Below are 21,974 nucleotides of genomic sequence, written 5' to 3' on the forward strand. Positions count from 1 at the left end.
TTGGCGCGGCGGCGCTGGCCGGGATGCGCGGAGGCGAGCGCCACCTGGTGGTTCTGCAAGAAACCCAGCGGCACGCGCGGCCAAGATACTAACTGATATTAGGTTTACTATTAGCCGGATCCAGATTGAATCAACCAATCTTTTACGTACCTCGGAGTGACCCTAGGCAATCATTTACACTGGCAACATCAGATTGATTGGACTTGCGCGAAGATTGCGTCCGGTTACAGATTGAAATCTCTAATGCAATACAAGCTTCGCTTGAAAAAGTCGGCAAAATGATAGTGATTTCTAAATATTATTTTTACTTTTCTCTCACCAATTGTAGTCGATACAAGCATGAAATGACTCATCTTTTTTTCTAAGTTTATTTTTGCAAAAATACAGCACTTGCCGCTGGCTAAGGATCCAGACATGACTGTCTCTAAATGATAATTTGAATGTCTATAATAAAGAATTCAAATACAAAATGCCTAAAATATAAAAAAGTCATATTATATAAAAACAATTTATTTATACATTTTGACGCCCAGAGTTTGCAGAAGAGCTTTATTTGCCCAGAGTTTGCAGAATAATTTATTTTGTGTTATAGTTGGCTCACCACACAGTAAGCCGCATTCATTTTTCTCAGCTTGCTCTTACGTCAACACAAAATTTTTGCACAACTGACCTAACTGATTTCTTGGTCCCTAGCGAAAAGCAATGGGCCTTAAATTGCCATCTTGCGTCACAAAACTTTCAACACAGTAAATTGCAAACGACCGACTAAGAAATCGCAAAATAGACACCAACATAAAAAGGGCACATACATTCCCGCAAAGAAGTTACTTCCAACAGTTGATTCTTTTGACTCTGCTACTACTGGATACACTACAGCTATCAGTAATCCCACATGCCAACTGCAGCACCTGAAGATATTAAACAATTGAGAACCAAATAAATCTGTGTAACCTATGCTGGCATTCCAAGAAAGTAAAGCATTTTCACCTATTCGCGCGACAGATGGCTTGGGCATACACATTGCAACAAGTTCTAATGCGAAAGCATTAAATGCCTGGCTCCGCTAAAAACCGGCGTCATCGTCATCGGCGTGACGGAGTGATGGTACCAAAAGTGGCCGACGGCACAAACAGTAAAAACACGTCAGAAATGCTCGGATTTACGTCAAAATTCTGAGGGAGGCTCCTGTAAACAAATTAAGCTACAGGGTTTGAAAATAAAATTTGCTACATTTCTGTCAGGGTGGAAATCGAAACCGGGCCTCAGGGGTGTGAGACGAGCACGCTTCCTCGAGCCATGGCGGCTTTGCGGTGCTGGTGCCTTGTGCGTGCGTGATTGCACACGTGACGTCGCAGCCATCTGGCCCACAAAAGGTTTCACCAAATGGAATATATAGCTTTCGCACTCCCTCACGTAAGCAGTCGTAAGTGTCTGGGCCTAATTTTTGTATCTCTTCAGATTAAATAATCTCTCTCATAAGCCGATTCTTGCTTTGGTCAACATTTCTACAGGTATCAAAAACGTTTAATGGTCACATAATTTTCATCCAATCCATTGAACACATGGGGCTCTCCATTGTTGTTTGAAACATGTCGAATATCGAAGGCGGAGTTGGCTTACGAGAGAGAGCGTTAAAATGATAGCCATAGAAAATCTTGATGCAATATCAAGCACGGGTTAAATTGATCTGATAGGCTGTCGATCTGATCTCACTGGAAGCCGCGCACAGAAACGCTTATAATTAGGCTTATATATGTGGGTGTAAATAATAACATCGTCATAAAGGCAAACTATTGGAGGTGGCGCTCTAGAGTCGTTATATGTGCTTTTTTTCTTTTTTTTTGATGTTCGCGCTCCCTTAGTCGGCCTTATGAAATACCAAAATGCCCGAAGCACAATTATGAATTAAATAGTTGAGCTTCACGTGCCAAAATCACGATTTAAATTATGAGGCCTCTCAAATATTTTGTGACCATCTGAGGTTCTTTAGCGTGCTTCAATATCTAGGTACGTTAGCGTTTTGGCATTTCGCCCCCTTTGAATTGCGGCCGCCGTGGCCAGGATCAATGCCCAAACTGCCACCATGGTGCAAAAAGAATCAAAGCCAAGTGATACGCAGCAGCACACAGTGAACGCAGTCGACAGCAATTGGAAAGCACCTAACGTGTACTGATTAAAGTCGAGAAAAATAATTTTGGCTGCATTAGGTAAACTTACCTAATGCTCACAGATTCCAAATATGGATTGCTTCTGCATGCAATTCGCCTTTCCTGCATTTACTTGGACGAGAATATGCAGATGCGTTTGTCAAGGTGTGGCATACGGTTTGCACTGATCCACTCTTGCACCTGTACAGCAACAGTTAAATCAACCGCGACCATGCGAACGTAAGTCAACCTTAACGTTCGCGTATTCACAAACGTTTCATTGGCGTGTCAGCGCCAAGAAACCATAAAACAATCATTGCTTTTACATTGATACACCATTCTGGTATCATTTCTAGAACTTTTATACTGTTATTTACACTGCAAGGTTAGTTTGGCCACAATCCTTTGTTTTATTACTGTAGCACTTGCGTCACAACATTCTCATAATCAATAGTCCCAATCAAGAAGATGCGAGCAGTCTTCGTCGTTTACGGGTAGTGCTGACAGAGTTATCGAGGCATTCTTCCTGCTGGCAGAGGTGTGGCAATGCCGGGCAAGGTAGGTACTGCCCCTGGAAGTGGTTTCTTGAGGACTGCAGGTGGGCTTGGTAAATTGTGTGGCCTATAGAGAGGGATGTCCGTTGCTCATGGGTTGGAGGGGCTGGCCGGCTTGGCCGGGTTGGCCGGGGATGTTTGTTGAGGTAGCTCACTTTTATGCGTTTGCTCGCAGTTCACACAGGTTGAAGTTGCTTTGTTATCTGAAAAAATATTATCGTGGCAATATCATCTGCCATAATATTCACATTGACAGTGTAAAACATACTGCCTCTAAACCAAGTCCTCGTGAACATCGTGAGCAACTATTTCAATAAATTTCTGAGCATATTTATGGCACAATATATGCGGGCTCAACACAGTTATATAATAACATAGCGACGCGTTAATATCTTAAGTGCCGTAAGTTTCAAGGGAAGCGCCTTTGTATAAAACATCTGTGGTCTGCGTACAAATGCAAGTTCTGCAATGAAATTACGAACATCAAACATTTTCTTGATGAAGCAGCATAAATGTGAACATACGATCAATTATTTATTATGGAGTATATAGAAGCTCACGAGAATTAATGAGGCAAGCACAATATATACAGCCAAAGAAAAAACGCGGACTTACAACTGCATCTTTCCAAGCACTTCTCCTTCGTTGCGAAAGCGTTGTCATTACTTCCGCATTTTCCGTTAAGAAATACGCGACATAAATTTTCTCTCTCGTCAAAGTACCATTTACGCTTGGCCAAAAAGCACATCCCTGGACTTGGCGGCAAGCTGCAGAAGGCCTTGGGCTTTTTTTCCGCTGTAAATAAAGTGAACGAACAGTCATACCGTAAAAGTTAATAAGTGTGAGACAATTTGCAAGGATGAATAATATGCGAAATTCATGCAGCACTGACAGCTAGGGTAGTTGCATAAGGTAGCAATTGAGTATTTGGCGTCCCAAATTGGATTCAAAAAGGTAGTACAAATGAGCAGAATGAGAACAGGAATTAAATATATATAAACTCTACATAGACAGGTAAATTAAAACAAACCTAAATGCCGCAATGTTCTTGCATGTTTGATTATTCAATTCGTTGCTACTGCGATATTTATTTCTATACACCATAAACATGTTCGTATCACTAACGACAACCCGGTCAATACGAATATAAGCAGCCTCTTGAGTTACTGCTTACTCTGACGAAGACCAAACTGGACTCAAACGTTAATGCAGGTGCCTTTAATTGTTATTCGCAGCCCACTTCCTTGCTTACTTCCGTCTTTCTAACCCTTTTCTACTTCCTTTCCATTTTCTTTCAATCATCTAATGAAATATGCACGCTAACAGCGCAAGTGCAAAACATGACGCACAGCGCTGACTTTTAGCGAGTTTGTTGTTTTCAAAGCTAAGGAGCTGCAGCACAAGTTAAGGAAAACGTAAAAAGTGATGAAACGATAAATATTAGGCGTAAATCGCAGAGATATGAAGACAGTGGTGTGAATGAGAGACCAAACGGCGATAGCCGATAGTCCAGCTAACATTAACCGAAAAATATGGTAGGTCATGTAATGCGCAAGGCAGATAACCGGTGAACCACTAAGAGTTACGGAATGGTTGCCAAGGGAAGGAAAGCGCCATCGAGGATGGCAAAAAATTAGCTGGCAGGACGAAATTAGGAAACTTGGAGGCACAAGTTCGAATCAGCTAGCGTACACAGAGGTAATTGGAGATTGCTAGAAGAGACATTCCCCCTGCTGTGCACATAAAATTAGACGGACGAAGTGTATATACATATTGTGACGAGTGTACTGGGCAGATGGAGTGAAAGCATATAATATGTGGGCGGTGGCGCGCGGCGGCATGGCACGCGAGAACAGCAAACGCTGCGGTTCAATTTGGACGGGTCCGAAGAAGGGGGATGGCTGGCGACCATCTGGAGTAACGTTTTCCACTGGCAACCTAAGGCGGTGCCCGGTCCGCTCGGGCACCCGCCTCGAGGACTCGTCGGGACCAGGGGACGACCTAGGGCGGCTGAAGGCCCGCCCTGGTGCCCGTGCCTACGGTTCCTGCTGAGATCTGCTTACGAAACCGAGCGGCGGTATGGTTCGTGTGGCCGCCAGCAGTGCTATCGGCACAATTGCGCTGGCAGGTGCCAGCGGAACGTATCGCCAACGCCTCCTCGAGCTCCAGAGATGTAGGTGCCCCTCCCCGGTGCCGACACACCCACCCACAGTTTGCGTTCCGTGAGTGTACCTCCACGAGACTGCGCGTGAGATAGTCGGCTATCAGGCGAAAACGGACATACGTAGGATAGCGAAATATACCTAGTATGCACGGACGGTTAGTGTAGAGTAACGCAGTCTGCTTTTTATATGCCTAAGTGCTCTATGTGTTATTGTTTTTGTTGTGTGTTTATATGTCATAGTTGATCAGACGTAAAGGAATTAAAGGCAACGTCTGTTCCTCATGCATCTCTTAATTGGTGTTTAGCCCCTGGGCCCACGAACATTTCACAATCCATATAGCAGGCGCGTGTGTGGGTTTGTAGTCGGCGGGCTTTTACTGCATTCTCTATGTTTCAAGCAATCCAATGTATAAATATACCAATTTATACGGATACCTTAAACGCCACATATTTTGTTTCAAGTAGTGTCGTCGATCGAAGGTATACTCACGTCGGCAAGTTGCCTGGCACTTGAGTTCAGTCAGGAATGAGTTGCCGCCTCCACCGCAAATTGTGTGGTTGAACATTTTGCAGTACCTGCTTCGTTCGTCATAAAACCAAGCCACAATTATAGGTGCGCAGGAGCCGATGACTGGTCGTTGAAGGCATATCTTTGAATTTTTCGGAGTTAGGGCTGAAAAATTGAGAACCTAATTAGTGAATGTTTCAGTTACAAATGTCAGTTACAACAAATATTCGTATAGTAAAACTCTGGTAGCATACGTTTAATCGTGAATTAAGAACTGGATGTGTCCCAGAGACAGTGAAATATTCGGTTGGGAGGGTCGCGTAGCAGGGGTCTCCTTTGTGTGTAGTGCAGGTGCGGAATAGCCGTGCTGCGAAAGACGCTGCAGGAAATCAACAGTTTCATAACATTTATTACCTGCTATATATCTTCGCGAACGCAACGCTTCTCTGAGATTTCAACGTGAGCATACAATCTGCATGTTTTTAATGAATTCACCTTCTTATCTATATATATATATATATATCTATCTATCTATCTGTCTGTCTATCTATCTATCTATCTATCTATCGGTCCATATACAGGGTGTTTCAGCGAACACTTTCAAAAATTCTTAAAGGTTGCCTGTGGCAGATAGCCCAATTCTAGTTCATGAGCTGGTCTACTCGAAGAGGTGGACATTTCTTGCACAATAAATTGACATGCATAATCGAATAATTAACAGAAATTCCCTAATTAAGTTTTTAGGTATTTACCTGATGGCCCATATTGCAATTTACAAATTGTAGCCGTGGAGTTACGCAAGGCGGATCCACTTGGAACGAATTCTCGGAATAACACCAGCTTCGAGATATTAATTCCCGAACTTTGCGGACAAATGCACTGGCGTTCCAGTTAGGTTCTTAAGAAAACGTATCTTTATGCATCGAAACACAAAATTAACGGGAACGCCAATGCATTTCTCCGCAAAGTTCGGGAATTATATCTCGAAGCTGGTGTTATACCGAGAATTCGTTCCAAGTGGATCCGCCTTGCGAACTACACGGCTACAATTTGTAAATTGCAATATTGGCCATCAGCTGGTAATTAGTTAAAAACTTAATCAGTGAATTTCTGTTGATTAGTCGATTATGCATTGCAATTTTTTGGCAAGTAATGTCCGCCTCTTCGAGTAGACCAGCTCATTGACTAGAATGGGGCTATCTGGCACAGGCAACCTTAAATTTGGAAGTGTTCGCTGAAACACCCTGTAATATATATATATATATATATATATATATATATATATACTATCTAAATATCTATCTTTCTTTCTATCTATCAACCTCCTTACGATGACCCAGTGAACTCAGTTATCTATCAGCTTGGGCCACTAGGTGGTGACGCCGTCGTGGTTGTGCCGTCCCATCCAGCTTGGTAATCCGGCTCGCGTTACATGGACTACGTCGCGTGAACGTTTTCATCGGCTTTCGTCATCCTATTGCCGTTTTGTAGTAGTCATTGAGCTATCGTCGCACTATCGTCCTAACTTCAGGAACAATATATAGTTGTCTTTATGCTGTCGTCGTCACACCGCTTTCATCGTTCTGTCAATTTTATTCCTTCGTCATTACATTGTAATCATGCTTTCGCCATTCAGTCATGATCACACCACCTTTCTTCTGCGTTGCCGACATACACACATCGTCATGTCGTTGCGGTTCTCCCTTGTTGTCTCTCCAGTTTCTTAATCCGGTTCTCATTACACATTCGTCAAGCCGTCGTGGCGCGCCATCGATGTCATCAAGTCGTCACCTGTCCTCGACGTCACGGCATCTTTATCATGCCATCGTCATTATTCCGTTTTCGACACGCTGTCGTATACTGTGTGTCCCACGTAACTTGAGCCATACTTTATATATATGCAAATACCACGTAGCCGGAAAGAGCCAAGGTAATGTTGTTTGCCGTCACTTGCAAATACTCAGATAATTTTTTTTTGCATTCCGCTTAATTATATAATATAATTTTATAATACGTCCTGAATAATCAGATTCTCAAATATTGTATATAATTTAAAAGGTAATGAAAAAATTGTAGAGCAGCATGAAAAACTCCTACTACAGCTTTCTGTTGCTCAATGTTGCTTCATGGCTGGAATGGTGATTGCATTTAGATCGATAGTAATAGTGAGATAGGTTCGGCCAGAATTCGTTTCATTTGATTTGCAGTTGTTGGGTGGCAGATTGAATTTGGTCCGAATGGCCAGTGTAATGTGTTTTTTTTTTTTTTTACACGCCTGCACTTTATACGTTCCACTTGTATTTCCCCTGTGTCAGCGTTTTCAAACTTGTCGACGCATCAGCTATCCCAATGGCACCGGTGCGTTTTTATAAACGTGTGCGTATTTGTTGTGACAAGCTAGATGACTTTCTGAATGACTGTTTCTTACAGAACTGTGTAACTCCTAATGTTAGCTATACCAATTTAAGAATCACCGGCAAAAATGAGGACGCTTTGTAGGAAATTGTAAACAGTCCTATTATGTCTTATATCTCTGTCACACGAGCACGGCAAAAGCTTTTTTACGCAAGAGGTCTTTTACGAAGTTGAAAGACTTTTTCATGAAGAGGTGTTGCGCAGCAGACACACGGCACCGACGATCGCATTTAGTGTTTCCTTCTCGACATACTAACGAAAGCGTGGCGCTAGGTTTTGAAACAAAATCGGCCAAAATACACGGATGTATCTCGAAATATGAAGTGAAAACTTGTGGCATTACACGTTTTATTGCGATAGCAATTATATGGACACTTCAACGGGATTTTTGCCGTCGCCGTCGCCGTCAGGTTCCGTATAGATTCCAAGGGCGATAAAATCGTCGCCGCGCGCCGTACGAGTAAAAGCGCGCGGGGGACGCGCGCTATCACGGAGAGCCAACGCACGGCGGAAAGCAAACGCGATTGTCGCCCAAAAGGCCGTGGGGGTATGGGGGGGAGGGAGGCGGGGCGACGCTGTGCTACGGCACCAAATGCTCATCTTGCAACCCAGCGCAAGGAGAACTGGCAACGCAATCTCCCACGCGAAAGCAAAAGAAAAATGTCACAGTTTCGCCCTAAGGGCGAAGCAATGAATGCGATAGCAACACAGCAATGTCATACGAAGTAAGGTGAGCGGCTTTGGTAGCAATATGAATTGTAGTAAACATGAGCTGATTAAGTAAGCAGGTGTGCTGCGGCGTAAGTAGACCGACATGAAGAGAGACTCGATGACCAAGAGAAGGCGCGTGTGAAACGGTGGTGTTGATGAGAAGCGCTTCCCGTGGGCAGCGCGCGTGCGAAGGGACACACCTGTAGCGCTGCACTGCCGATCCGGGCAGCATTACATGTGTAGCGTGCGTTGGAAAATGTGGCCCGACTATTACTAACTGAATGAACAAGCGTGGTGTGAGCGCGCACAAACAAACACGAATAGATCACACTGAATGACTGCAGACAACGACTGTCAAAACGCTGGCAGCAAGCATATGCCGCAGCGGGCGAAGGTACGTGCGGTCTATCGCTTCAACGGAAACTGAGCGGCGCATGCACGGCGCATAAAGGTCAGAGCCGTGTGGAGATAAGAGACGGTGCGGACGAGCGACGAGCGCGGTTGTTGGCAGAGTAGAAGTGCGCCCCCCCCCGCTCCCTCCGGCGCTGGCTTCCCGCTTCGTTGCTTGCGCGTGGGAGTTTGAGTGCGTTCGCTCTCCGTGATAGCGCGCGTCTCCGCACGCTTCCGCTTGGGCATACGGCGCGCAGTGAAGATTTTATCTATACGGAACCTCACGGCGACGGCGACGGCGACGACGACGGTGACGGCTACGGCGACGGCGACGCCGACGGCAGAAATCCGGTTGAAGTGTTCATATAATTGCTATCGCAATAAAAACTCTGCCAACAAATACGCTTGCACTGGCTGTGGTGCCGTCGCCCGCACCGTCTCCTATCTCCACACGGCTCTGACCTTTGTAAATGCCGCTCAGTTTCCGTTGAAGCGATAGACCGCACGATTCTTCGCCCGCTGCAGCGGCCGCGCCAGCGTTTTGACAGTCGTTGTCTGCGGTCATTCAGTGTGATCTATTCATGTTTGCTTGTGCGCGATGACACCACGCTTGTCAATTCAGTTAGAAAGCGAATGTGTCCAAGTTTATGCGGCCGATAAAACTACTCTACTATCCCTACTCCGAATAGCTCTCTACCAATTTGCTATCGCAATTGATGCTTCGCCTTTCGGGCGAAACTCCGACATTTTTTCAAGTAACTTTAACAACGCCAGATTAAGAAACATTAATGCAAAGATTTAATGTAGTAGTTAAAGAGCGTTTGCAGAACTAGCGAAGTGCACATGCTTGTCTGGCATCATTGGGCTTCCTTTTATAACGTTACTACACCTTCTGCCAGACATAATTTATTTTTTATGATGAGCCAAGGCGACAGAAAAATACGCATTTGCTTATTTTCTTTATTGCTGGCGCCCACTGGTTTCGAGGCTGCCCCTTTTCACCATAAAGGAGATCGACGAACTCCGCTTCCAAAAAAAGAGCGCTTCTGAAAAAGAGATTGCTCCCAATCGCGTGTCTGTGGGCGAAACTCTTTTTTCGGGAGAAATTTTTTTGCTTAAACGACTTTCGAGAGTCCGTGTGGCAGGGATATTAGATATTGTGTTCTCAACATTAATTACCGTCAGTGACCATTTCTACTGCATAATCAATCAGTCGCTTCAAATATTTCTTGCGTTTTTAGTTCTAAGCAGCTTAGTAAAAAGTGCACTCTTTCTATGGAGGAAACGTTGTGTGTCCCGGACCTTTCGGTATTGAGAACCGCCGCTGACACACTGACGCTGACATTTTCATTGACACTGCTGCGTTGACGATGGTGGCTATGGTTTCACAGACTTTTTCAAGCATCATTGACTATTTTTGCTCATAACTAACAACGCAAAGCTTCTAAAAACATGCTAAGCATTACCAGCTAAGACGGATGATTTTTCGTTTGACTATACAGTGCACAGTTAGAGCATGGCTATCTCAGCTCTCTACTTAGACCTTTGAAGTGCGTCTGAATTGTTATGGACAGAGTGGCTGGATTTTCCAAGACTGTGCTTTTGAAATCCGCCTTTTCATTCGACAGTGAAAGGTTATGCAGCTGCTTCATTGCATGAACTTTCGCGTTTAGCACTATAAAGTGTACTTAGAATAATAGGACCTACTAATTCGTTACGATTCGTGTTTGGTGATTAGACATTACATACACTATATCGTATATTGTGACTGATTGCTTCAATCGTTTATAAAAAAATAAAGATAACAGATATAGGCTGGTGATCATGATGATGATACAACTTGAACTATAACCTCCTTTTAGGTAGGTTTTTTATTATTCTCACGTTTTCGGACACACCTCAACTTCCGGTTGCCTGAAGCCGACTTCCGGTGTGCTCCTTGAGAAACCTAATGTCGCTATGCGCAAGCGCCATAAAAACGTGTGAAATTCTCATGTGTATTTTATCAAGCGCGGGGTTCACATGCTCTGCATCAATACTTCGCGGGACATAAAAATATGCCAGAGCTAGCTTTCCAAAAGGAATAATTTAGTGATTGTCCATGCAAGATGAAAACCGAAAAGTTCTTGTAAAATGGAATATCGAAAACTACTCACGTATGCATTCCTTCCTGCATCGATTCAATGTGGGGAAGAGGTTGTTGCCCCCAGCGCAAGTGCCACGGTGGAGCAACTTACAGCTGTTCTCACTCTTTTCGTAATACCAAGCCGCCTCTAGCGGATGACAGACGCCAATAAATGGTGGTTTTGAGCACACTTTTGGCAAGTCTTGTGGACGACCTGTAAGATACCGTTCATTGGTGTTAACATGTGTTTGAACCTAACGGACATGTTCATTTTTCTTTGTGTATTCCTGTTGTATATATCCTAGTTTAGGTGTCAAAATTTATTGCTTCAATGATAACAATAATGCCAGAAGATGTTGGTATGTCGACGTCGTCGTACAGCTCACACCTTTGAGAATAATTAATTATCCGCAAGATCTTTTCAAAACGGAGAGGATATTCCTTATAAACGCTGACACCACATCCAACGAAATGCTTCTTTGTATTTTTCACGGAGGTTTGGTGTGGCTGAGATTCTAACGAGAAATCTGGACCAATCCCTGTGGTCTAATAGAACCAATACCAGAAATTGTACAATGATCGGTGGGGAAGGCGGTTTTTAACGCTAGCCAATTCTATAGTTGGCATGGGCATCTCCGTGAGCCCGCGCAGCAGAGGTCTCCCACACACTGAAGTGCCTTGCGGGAAATTACGAACAGCTCTCACGTTAGCAAGGGCGAATTTTTAGAAGAAACGCTTGCGTTGTGGGGGCGCTGGCATAAACCACCAAAAATAGTGTACCCATTATTGTTGGACAATCAGAGATCACAGGGAGAGGCCTTCGTCCTACAGTGGACATAAATATAGGCTGATGATGATGATGACGGTTTTTTGGACGCCGATGGTATCAACTAAAGTATTAAATTGAGATGCAGCCGGTCACGTCCTTGCGAAGGAGTAGACGCTTTAAACGTCGAGCATTATGTAAGCATTTCTTACTAAATGTAAGACTACTTGGCATTCCACCTTGCAAATGTGATGTAAGCTGTTGTGGGTATGAATCTGCTAGGGTATAAACTAGTCAGGATCATTTGTTTGATTCAAGAAGCAAAGTATGGGTTTTATTCATTCTTGCTTAGTGTTTCTTCAGCAGGAAGATTCCCAAGACATATACGCCATCTTAAAAGCATCTACACCGGAACATGGCACGAATATATATGGTGGCACAGTATCCAAATTATTGAAACATCACATAATGTAAACCCATTTAGCCAACAAACCGCACATAACATTAAACGTGATTTTCATACATACATTCACACATTGTTTGTGATCTGCATAATTCTGAAAGAAATGTTGCGATTCAGACACGAAGTTTACGAACTGACAAGTCAGTGGGTTGGCTCCGCATAAGAAATAAAAAACTCGCAGTTGTTTAAGTAGTGCTTCTCATCGTGGGACATGGAATAAATATCTCACAAGCAAATATATTAATTGATTGTCTAACGATAGTTCACGACGCGATCGAAGCAATATCAATGCCTGATATTGTTATGGGAACGACGAGTCAATTAAATGAGAAACTGTTTGCAGATTATATATACAGCAGCGGTAGCAGCGCTGACCGGTTGGGTTCAAAGCGCGAGCCTAATTCGTACTTCCGCCTCTTCGCTCGAGTGATGGCGGCCGCGCGCTTTGTTCGAACGACCAAATATAGTACGCGTGTAGCAGTATCATACTCCTAATTAGGAGCGCAGAATGAATCGCGGACGCGTTTCCGACCACTATTGAAAAAATTCACCGACGATCGCAATACTCCCTAACGCAAAATTTCAGTGCAGCTGTATACGTTTTCTCTTATCGCGAGTTATTGGCTGGCTCGGACAATCTGTCTCGTGTGGCACGTTGCAAACGGAGCGAAGTGTGGCGTGACTGCCTCACTAATCTGGAGATTGCGAGAGCCAGGGCATAGGTGACACGTGGGCGCGATTCACCGCAGCCGCCACCGACAGCCTCCCAGGATCAACCTAATTAAAGGATCAGATAATGTGTTTGAATGATGTCTACCTGTATACGTCGTATCGCGTCAGGCATCGGTCCCTCAAGCCAATATACCACATACCGAAGCGTTCAGTGATACACGGCAATCTTAGTTAGGAAAACGAAAGTCATACCTTTTCCCTTCCCGCTTTGGAACCAATTTTGCCCTGCAATGAAAAAAATATTCCATGAGTTAAACGATTTTCCTTAGGTGAAACATATGGTTTAGTCATTTACTTTGTTCTGGATGTTTTCTTACTTCCTTATTGTCAAGTTGGAGTGACGGTGAACAACACAGTAGCGAAAACTGCGAATCGCAAAAGTAACTGTTTATTTGGCCAAACCTTTGCCCAGAAAAAAGAAGCAACAGTCAAGCACAACGACAGATGCGAGCGCCGTCTACGATCGTCGAAAATCTTATCTGTGGGTTAGGCGTGTCGTCTTTTATACATTACTCGTCGAAGGTTCCAGGGTAATCGCTGGTGCCCGAGGGACTTCCAGAAACTACTACACAATTCGTGTGGCGCTTACAATCCGATTACCCAAGGTTCGGCGAGAACACACACTACAGAAAGAATCAACGATAACATTTAAATAAGTTCCAATCATGTAGGCGTGTGTTGTGCTGAGCGATAATTTTAAGCTATCGTTTAAATGATATAGGTAAGCGGGTGAAATTCAGTCCCGAAAAAAAAAAACGATAAGTACACGTGGCAATATTATTTAATCACATGCAGAGCTGCAGCTCTGGCTTAACTTACCGCTTGTCTCGTGCTTACGTAAACGTAAATTCTAGTCGACGGCTCACAAGTAATGTTGCCGCCTCTTATTAGAAAATTAAACACGGATAAAAATTGGTATAACGGCGCTTATAACCAAGGAACGTAATTATTCCTTTAAAAAATCGAGCGCACGTTGAGACCTGTACAGCAAAATGTTCCTTTGTAAATGTTTGACACTAATACTTAAGTATTAAACTGAAGACTTTGGGTGAAAGCCTTAGTTGGGGACTCCTGTCTCAATTGATGGGAACGGAAAAATAATCTTTCTCGGCTTCGTCGGGACCAGCTCCAATGAGCGTTATTTCTATAAAGGGCCTCTAAACCCCCCAAAGGTCGAAACTTAGTTCTGGTGGTGCAGCTGTGCACAATTCTGCCACGAACACGCAGCCGCGAGAATTTTTCGGAATGGTGCCGTAATAGCGGAGTTACACGCGTTTGATGATCAAAACATGGCCCCCGCTTGTTTCCCTCTTTCATTCGCTACTCTCCTCATTTCGTGGTCTCTCCTCCTCGCCGAGTGCTCCTCCAAATGTGACGTGACTACGTCATCGCCAACGCGCTTCTCAAAACACTGTCACACTGTCCTCTTCTGGTTAAGGCACGTCCACGCTAGCGGCCTCCAGTGCCGTAAAACGTCTGCTGTGCGAGAGGTGTCCAAAGTAGACGGCAGTTCGGCCAGTGCACCGCCCGCCGCATGACCGACGGACTAATAGACGACCGCGAAGCTGCGCACCTCCGCCACGGGCGACGCAAACATTGGCTGCAGCTTCTGTTCCAAGCAAAATAATTTCCGCTAGATAAAGTGATGCATGAATTGTACATGTTATGAAAAACGATATCCATGGTCAAACGTTAAACACAGACGAGAGCTACGATACTTGTCGAGCTCAGCTGCAGCGCACGGCTACCGACCGCAGACGACCGCCTTCGCTGTGCTCGCATCTCAGCCGACGACGCCATTAATATCGGCGTATTTTCTTCTTTGTGTACATTATTGCGAAGAGCGACAACAACGGTAAGAAAATACTGCGCCTTAATTGTGAGTGTCGGCGATTCATTCTGAAGCGCAATCCGCTTTAACTTTGAAGTGAACCGGAGAAGGCCTAGCGACGATATCGGCGCCGTCGAGCGATCAGCGGCGGTGAGGCTGCCTTACAAATGGGTCCCGTCTCATCCTGACTACGTCAAGGAAATCGCGCGTTCGCGAGCAAAACCGTCGAACGGCAGTCCGGGAATGTCAAACGGCGTGCGGCGAATTACCATGCGGGTAGCGTGGACGGGAAGCGAGCGCACGGGGGAGAGCAAACGCAGCTTCCTCCGTCGCACGAAAGGCCATGGGGGGACGGGAAGGAGGGAGGGGAGGCGAAGTTTAGCTGCGGCTCCAAATGCGTATGTTGCGACGTGGCGCAAGGGGAACTGGCGACTAAATCACCCACGCGAAATGAGGACAGTGGAAAGGCAGCGTGGAAGGGGTCGGGGGGGGGGGGGGGGTGCGGCTTCTGCTCTGCAAGCAACTTTTACTTTGCGAGGCGCCGAGCGGTCGCGCGCACCGTATCTTGAAAGCGATCTGCAACACGGCTCCTACCTTTGTATGCGCTGTGCTTTCGCCGCGCAGTTTCCGTTGAAGCGATTGACCGCATAAACCTTCACTCGCTGCTGCTGGCGCGCTTGCTGACGCCAGCGTTTTGACAGCGGTTGTGTGCGGTCACACAAACAACGCGCAGAACTGTTGTCGACGCGGCGGCGTTTTTCCCGCTTTCGCACCTAACGCGCGCGGAGTTGGTGACGTGTTTATGAAGAACGTGCCAACCTTTGCCGTACATCCTATGGCGGTGTACCGTATCGACCATAAGGCCATGGTCGCTGTGGTCACTAAATAAATGAAAACCACCGGATCATATATATTTCTCATTCTTTAATAGTTCAATTAACGAATTACACCATCACATCTTAATAGTCATAATTGGGAACACAGAACTCCCACCATAGTACAGCTTCGCTGTTCTTCCATCTCCACCCCAGTGGGAGGGCTGACAGTCTTTTTATTTAGGGCATTAGTTTGCTTATGAAAAATCGCTAAAAATTGAGAACTTGCTTAACACTCCCATATCAAATTGGGTGTGCATCCGAGCTAGTTGAATAGAATTTTGGGGCTTCACGTGCCCTAACAAAGATTTGATTATGAAGCACGCTGTAGTGGGGAACTCCGTATTAATTTTGACCAGCTGGGGATCTTAACGTGGCGCCTATGCACGAGACATGGGCGTTTTTGAATTTCGCCCCCAACGAAATGAGGCCGACGTGACCGGTACTCGATCCTTCGATATCGTGCTTAGCAGCGCCACACCATTGCCGCTAACCCACCATGGCGGGTTTGCGAGATAGTTGGTGAGGTGAAATCGTAAGGCAGCTAAGGTGCAAATGAAACACGGACAGCGGTAAGAATGAGGACATACAGAACGCTCTGTTTGTCTTGATTATTACCGCTGTACATGTTTATTTGCGGCTTAGCAGCCTTAAGATGACGCATGTAAAGTTTACCACTCTGTAACTCAGGTAAAAGATATGCAATTTTTGTGAACTACATCTATTATTCAATATAAACAGGAATAGATTGATGCATAATACACATTTGTGAAAAGTACTACTGATTTATGTAAATTATTTTTGCAACAACCTGCTAAACCCTAAGAAAAACCATGAATGCTGTACACTCAATATCAAACTTTTCTGCTTTAGATGTCCTCACAGATGCATCAGAGCACTTGGCCACCTGTTTTTGGTTCATTTTTGCATTTTTATTATTTTCTCATTTTCAGGAAGATTTAAAATACTTCCATATCTTACATTAAAATTATGCTTCCTAGAGTGACTAAACTTTACCTTCCTAGATCAAATGCAACATGACTATGCAAATAGTTCAGCAGTTATCTTATAAAGGCTTTCTGCGTTGTGAATGATAGCGAAATGAAAGTAAGCCACGAGCTAATGTTTACTCTTAAACATAATGCCCTACAATTTGTGATTAGTTCAGCAAACAAGCGTAATCGAGCATGGCGGAATTATGCCTGTTGTGGTTGCGGTTAAATGGTAAAAGCCGTAGCGTATATCGTGGTTGAGATAGTCAGAATGAACGCTGTAGTCAAAGGCCATGTGATGCGCAATACAGATAACTTGTAGTCTATTGAAGTCGCCGGGTGGGTGTTGTCAAGGGAAGGAAAACTGATTCGAGGACGGCCGAGAGCTAAGTGCTGCGCCGAAATTGTAATATTTACGGTCATATCACGAAGTGAGCCTGCGAAAAGCAGAAAAAAAGTCGCTGGGATAGGTATTCATTCGTCCGGGCATACATAGCAGGCTAAATATTATAACATTGATTATTGTAGTCATCACGGTCCTGATGGCACTATGTACTACTACCAGGCCCGTAACCAGGTGGAGGGGATTAGCCCCCCCCCCCCCCGAAATTGGGCTCCCCTCGCTAACGCTGTTCTATCTTTATTAATGAAATCTACTTTATTTGTATTTATTTATTCAGCATTGATTCAGACGAATCGTCCGTATAAAATGATATACTATTAGGCAGATTATTCTCAAATCAAAAAAAATTCAACTAATAATAAAACATGATCTAAAAAGTGACATAATTTACATACTGCAACTTTTACCGAATGTAATTACTGGAAAATAGGTGATTCCTTTTAATAGTCAAGGCCTTGAGCAAGTAAACCCCTCTGAAAAATATTACTGGCTACGGGCCTGACTAATATCATCAAAAAATTTAGGAATAATTGTAGCTGAAAATAGGGCTGCTTTCAATATTCGAGTGGCGGCACTATCTTACAAGCCCGCAAGCGTCGCTGTACGTGAAAAGGTCGTTAGAAATATAGCTTCCCTCCAACATAGTTCCTGCAGAGCTTTAGCGAATTTACAACTACAATTTCATTTTCCATCACCTCTAAAAAAACTTCCTTTCTAAGATCATGTAATTTGAGAAGACGTTTTAATTGTGTTTCTTGGTATAATGGGATAAATTTAATTGAGCATTGTGCTGAATGTTCTTGCTGAACAAATAAGTTTCCCATATTAAAAGAATATACACGTGCTTCGGTAAAAAGTGATTAATGTTGCGCACTTTCGTACATAAACATTCATAGTGACTGTTTTGTTTCTCAGAAAAAGGAATGAAATAGGGATTTATCCGGCGTGAAATGTCCCAAGTGTGCAATTTCATTATTTATTGGTGAAGCTGTGAGCGCGCTTGAATCACATTCGTTAAAATAAATGCTCCACAGGAAACTACCGAGAACCACTCTTTGGAAACTTTACCCACTTTGATGTTTAGGTCTAAGTTCGTCCACATATGCGGTGACGTAAGTTGCCAACTAGCATAGGCGACTAGGTATGTTCTGGCTGCTGTCTTGAACAGCCGTCAAAACGGACCACTTCGGGTGCCTGGCCATAGAGGCATCGAGGGCAATGTTCTGGCTGATCAAATGGCCACATCAACTACATCGCGAGCCCTTAACCCTACCGCTTCTATCCCTGCCACAGATCTCAAGCCCTACTTGAGAAAGAAACTTCGAAGCCACTGGCAGCGCTTGTGGGATGCCGAAACGAACAATAAGCTCCACTTAGTTAAGCCACAGATTGGCCCGTGGCATCCTGTTACGAAAATACGAAGAACTAATGTCCTATTCTCTCGTTTGAGAATAGGACATACATATGGCACCCACAATTTTCTATTAACTGGAAATGACCCGCCAACCTGTGGTAGATGTGGAGAGAGGCTTACCGTGCTACACGTGCTCGTGGAGTGCAGGGAAGCCGAAAGAGAGAGAAAAACACACTTCCCTTTAGCGTACAGTACCGTCTCCCTCTCCACCCTGCTATGTTCCTTGGCGACGAACCTCTGTTTAGCACTAAAGCTGTTCTGGGTTTTCTGAGCGATGTTGTACTGCATGTTATTTGTCCAATAGTTTCGTAGCGCGTCCTCTCTTCAGAGAGATGTCGCCGCGACAGTAGTTTTGCATAGCACGCGCCTCCAGGCCCTTGCGTTTTCAAAGGGTCTGTCAAGGCAGTAGTGCTTTTAAAAAGATTTGTCTGTGATATATTTTCGCGTATCGTCATTATCTTGCAATTTGTTCTTTCGTGATCATAGTGCACCTCATTAGCCATTGCCATAATTTTATTACATATACATTTTACGCATTTTACAGCGATTGTTTTTAGGCCCTTTTACAGCCACGACACATCTACCTTTCGCAATTCATTGCTCCATTGTCAACTCATGAACACTGGCCTGGCGCTCTTTGGCCATATCTGGCCCTTGCGCCATTAAACACCATACATCATCATCAAAACGGACCACTTCGTCAGCGCCCCACTGGACATCTTGCTGCTGGCTGCTGGCTGGCCGAATAGACAATTAGTGTCACGGGCTATGAGCCCGAATTGAGAACTTCGGCTGCCATTCTTCCAAGCCGGCTACGTGGGCCCCTGGGCATGTACCTGAATATACAACTTGTTGCAGGCTGCTTTATAGCTTAATAGACAACCTGGGTCACGGCGTATGCGTTACTGGATACGTGCATCATATCTTGGGCATGCACTGCGTATGTAAAACTGGTATGTTCCTTTTTTGGCCAATTCCTTAGAATGGAAGTGCCAAGGGGGCACAAGGGGCATGCATTCTCAGATACATTAAAATTATAGAGCCCCTTCCAGTGGACGCTCGGGTCACTGACTTGGAGCAAACCCGGGATAATCGACCGCTGATGCCGCGCATGACAACGGACAAAGATCATAATACAAGTTGTTTTTTTTTTGGGGGGGGGGGGGGAGGGGGGGGGATATTCACACAAAATTAGCATAGTAGCTGGTAAAACACATATATGTTTTCTTTGACGAACATCACATTGTAAAAGTTAAGCTTTCAGGCACACCCTTGATTTAGATTGTGAAAAATAACCCACCATGGATGGAATTCACGCAGATAAGGATAACAAGAGTGGCGAGTTGCTTCATTGCTTGACGTCCTTCGGCGGCAGTGATATGTCTACTGCGCCTGTGTTGTAGGTAACATATATCACCATTCACCTAATATGACACATAGCTATTGTTCTAGAATTTTTTTTCTTCAGATGTTGACCCTGAGCCAAATATACAGTTTAAAAACAAGCTATATTTCGCATTTCCTTGAAGCCGTCACTCATGCTGGAGCTGCATTGTGAAAGATTGACTGCACACATGTTCTATCTTCGAGAAGCTTTAAGCGTACAATAGGGCTCTCAGCGAAAAGACGGTGACGGTAAAGGAAGAGAAAAAAGGAGAAAAAATGAAGGTAAAATAAAGCAAGTTCCATGCATCAGAGAAGTTCAATTGGATCAAGGGAACCTTTTTGACACATGATATACCATATTATTTGTGTTCATGTCACCACAAACATTGATGTTATTTTCACTAAAAAGTAAAGATATTGCGCAACGGCATCCGTATCTTACCTACAGTACGTATACATCTCCTACCCCCCCTGCCCCCCCCCGCCCGCCGCTCAGCCATCAGTAAAAATAATAAATATCAATTCGTTATAGAGCCTTCAATGTGCAATATATGTGCCTCCATTTATGAAACGGTTTTCGCGTCATTTTGAATTACGGTGTAATAACTGGAGTTTGTACACTATGCTTGAAAATGCGCACTTCCTGCGTAAAGATTTGTGCAATGTTAAAAGAATTAAAAGCTGATAACTTTTTCCGGCACACGACGTCATAAAGAATCGCTTTGTGTTTGTGTCTGTTGAGTGAGATTTTGCCAATGCATTCTGAAAAGGGGATAGTCTATAATTGAGAAATCTAGTGTGTAATATATAAAGGTTATACCCCTATGCCTTAGCTTTCGCCATAAAGTAGAGGTAACGTCCCTGCGAGGATGATCGAGTATTTTACCATGTCAGCATCCACACTCAGTTTGAACTTATGCTTACATGTCGTCCACAGACAAGATATATGAGTTTTCTCCTCGCGACTAGAGCTCACGCCTCTATAGGACAGAAAGAGAATGTTGTCCGTATCGAATAGTATGCCGCGAAGGGCAACAACACTGATTTTGTTTTAGGATTCGTACTTTAACTTCGGGAAAGAAAATGCTAAGTAAACCGCCAACCCGGGGACGCTGTACGCGCTGTTACTGCTTATTTTGAGAGTCGTTTCTAGTTATACAGCCAGAGAAAGGCAACATCATGTTACTTCAACAATGTGTTCCTAATCAACACGGCTCTTTAGTCATATATTTGAGAAGCGTCCGTGAGTGACGCTGGCAGCTTTCGGTGTCAGCAGATTATGCATAACGCATCCTATCGGCGCTCGCAGTCTTTTCTGTGGGCACTGTAAATACGAATAAGTGGGTTAATAAAAAAAAACTAATCACACAGATGAACTATGCCGTGATTTTTCTTCGTCATACTTGTTTATTCCTGAGCCCAGATGGGCCCATCACGTGTAGATGGACTCAGCGGGTACACTAAGCCTAACCCTCGGTGGAAGGTGAGGCTTTCTGAATTTTTTTACAGTTATCTTGCTCTCCCGCCATACATTTCACCACCAGCACGGATATCACTTGGCACTGGTCATTCATTAAGTGTCGCTCGCCACAAAGTGCGTACAGTCACTTTTTCGTCTTCCCTTTTCCCTTGTGTAGTTGTAGACTGGGACGGCCTTCCCTACCCCATCGCTGCCATCACCGGTTCATCTGAATTCACGGAAGTGTCGACGATTCTCTCACCTTAAGTAATATTGTTTTAACTATTGTTTTAATCCCACCCCTTATGTAATACCCCCGTGAGGGGTCTTTAAAGAAAGAAAGAAAGAATGAAAGAAAGAACGAAAGAAAGAAGGAAGGAAACGATCTCAGCATTTGGCGACTGGTGAATGATAGTGTGTGTGCTATCTCATCTTGCCTTTGAATATGGGATTTGGCGGACGTTGATGAGTACTTAAAAAAATGAAGGTTTATTTACATTATGTACAGAAATATAAAAAGCAAATTGACAGTAAGAAGTCATTGTTACAGCAGGCAGCAAATCAGAAACTGCAGCCTGTGGCAAGAGGAACGTCCCTCTCTTCTCGATGTTCCTCTGGCGCATAACCACATCAGTCCAT

The 21,974-nt window shown here is 44.2% G+C and overlaps 1 protein-coding gene across 3 annotated transcripts; it reads right to left on the minus strand.

Annotated features, from left to right (window-relative positions):
* Positions 1–2,418: 2,418 nt before the first annotated feature.
* LOC119457920 (actinia tenebrosa protease inhibitors-like) lies at positions 2,419–19,884 on the minus strand. 3 transcript variants are annotated; one of them, XR_007467775.1, is made up of 6 exons: positions 18,149–18,246; positions 13,168–13,200; positions 11,046–11,228; positions 5,356–5,538; positions 3,317–3,496; positions 2,419–2,904 (listed from the first exon to the last, which is right to left on the minus strand). XR_007467775.1 is itself a non-coding variant. In XM_037719688.2 (6 exons), exons 1-6 carry the CDS (start codon positions 19,840–19,842, stop codon positions 2,792–2,794), a joined length of 744 nt encoding a protein of 247 aa, XP_037575616.1. In that variant the 5' UTR covers positions 19,843–19,884; the 3' UTR covers positions 2,419–2,791. The 3 variants fall into 3 exon arrangements, 2 of the variants coding, with proteins under 2 accessions (XP_037575616.1, XP_049526493.1); XM_037719688.2 differs by lacking the exon at positions 18,149–18,246 and adding an exon at positions 19,791–19,884; XM_049670536.1 differs by lacking the exons at positions 3,317–3,496; positions 18,149–18,246 and adding an exon at positions 19,791–19,884.
* Between the last annotated feature and the right edge of the window lie 2,090 nt (positions 19,885–21,974).

The sequence above is a fragment of the Dermacentor silvarum genome, chromosome 7, assembly GCF_013339745.2.
Source record: "Dermacentor silvarum isolate Dsil-2018 chromosome 7, BIME_Dsil_1.4, whole genome shotgun sequence".
NCBI lineage: Eukaryota > Metazoa > Arthropoda > Arachnida > Ixodida > Ixodidae > Dermacentor > Dermacentor silvarum.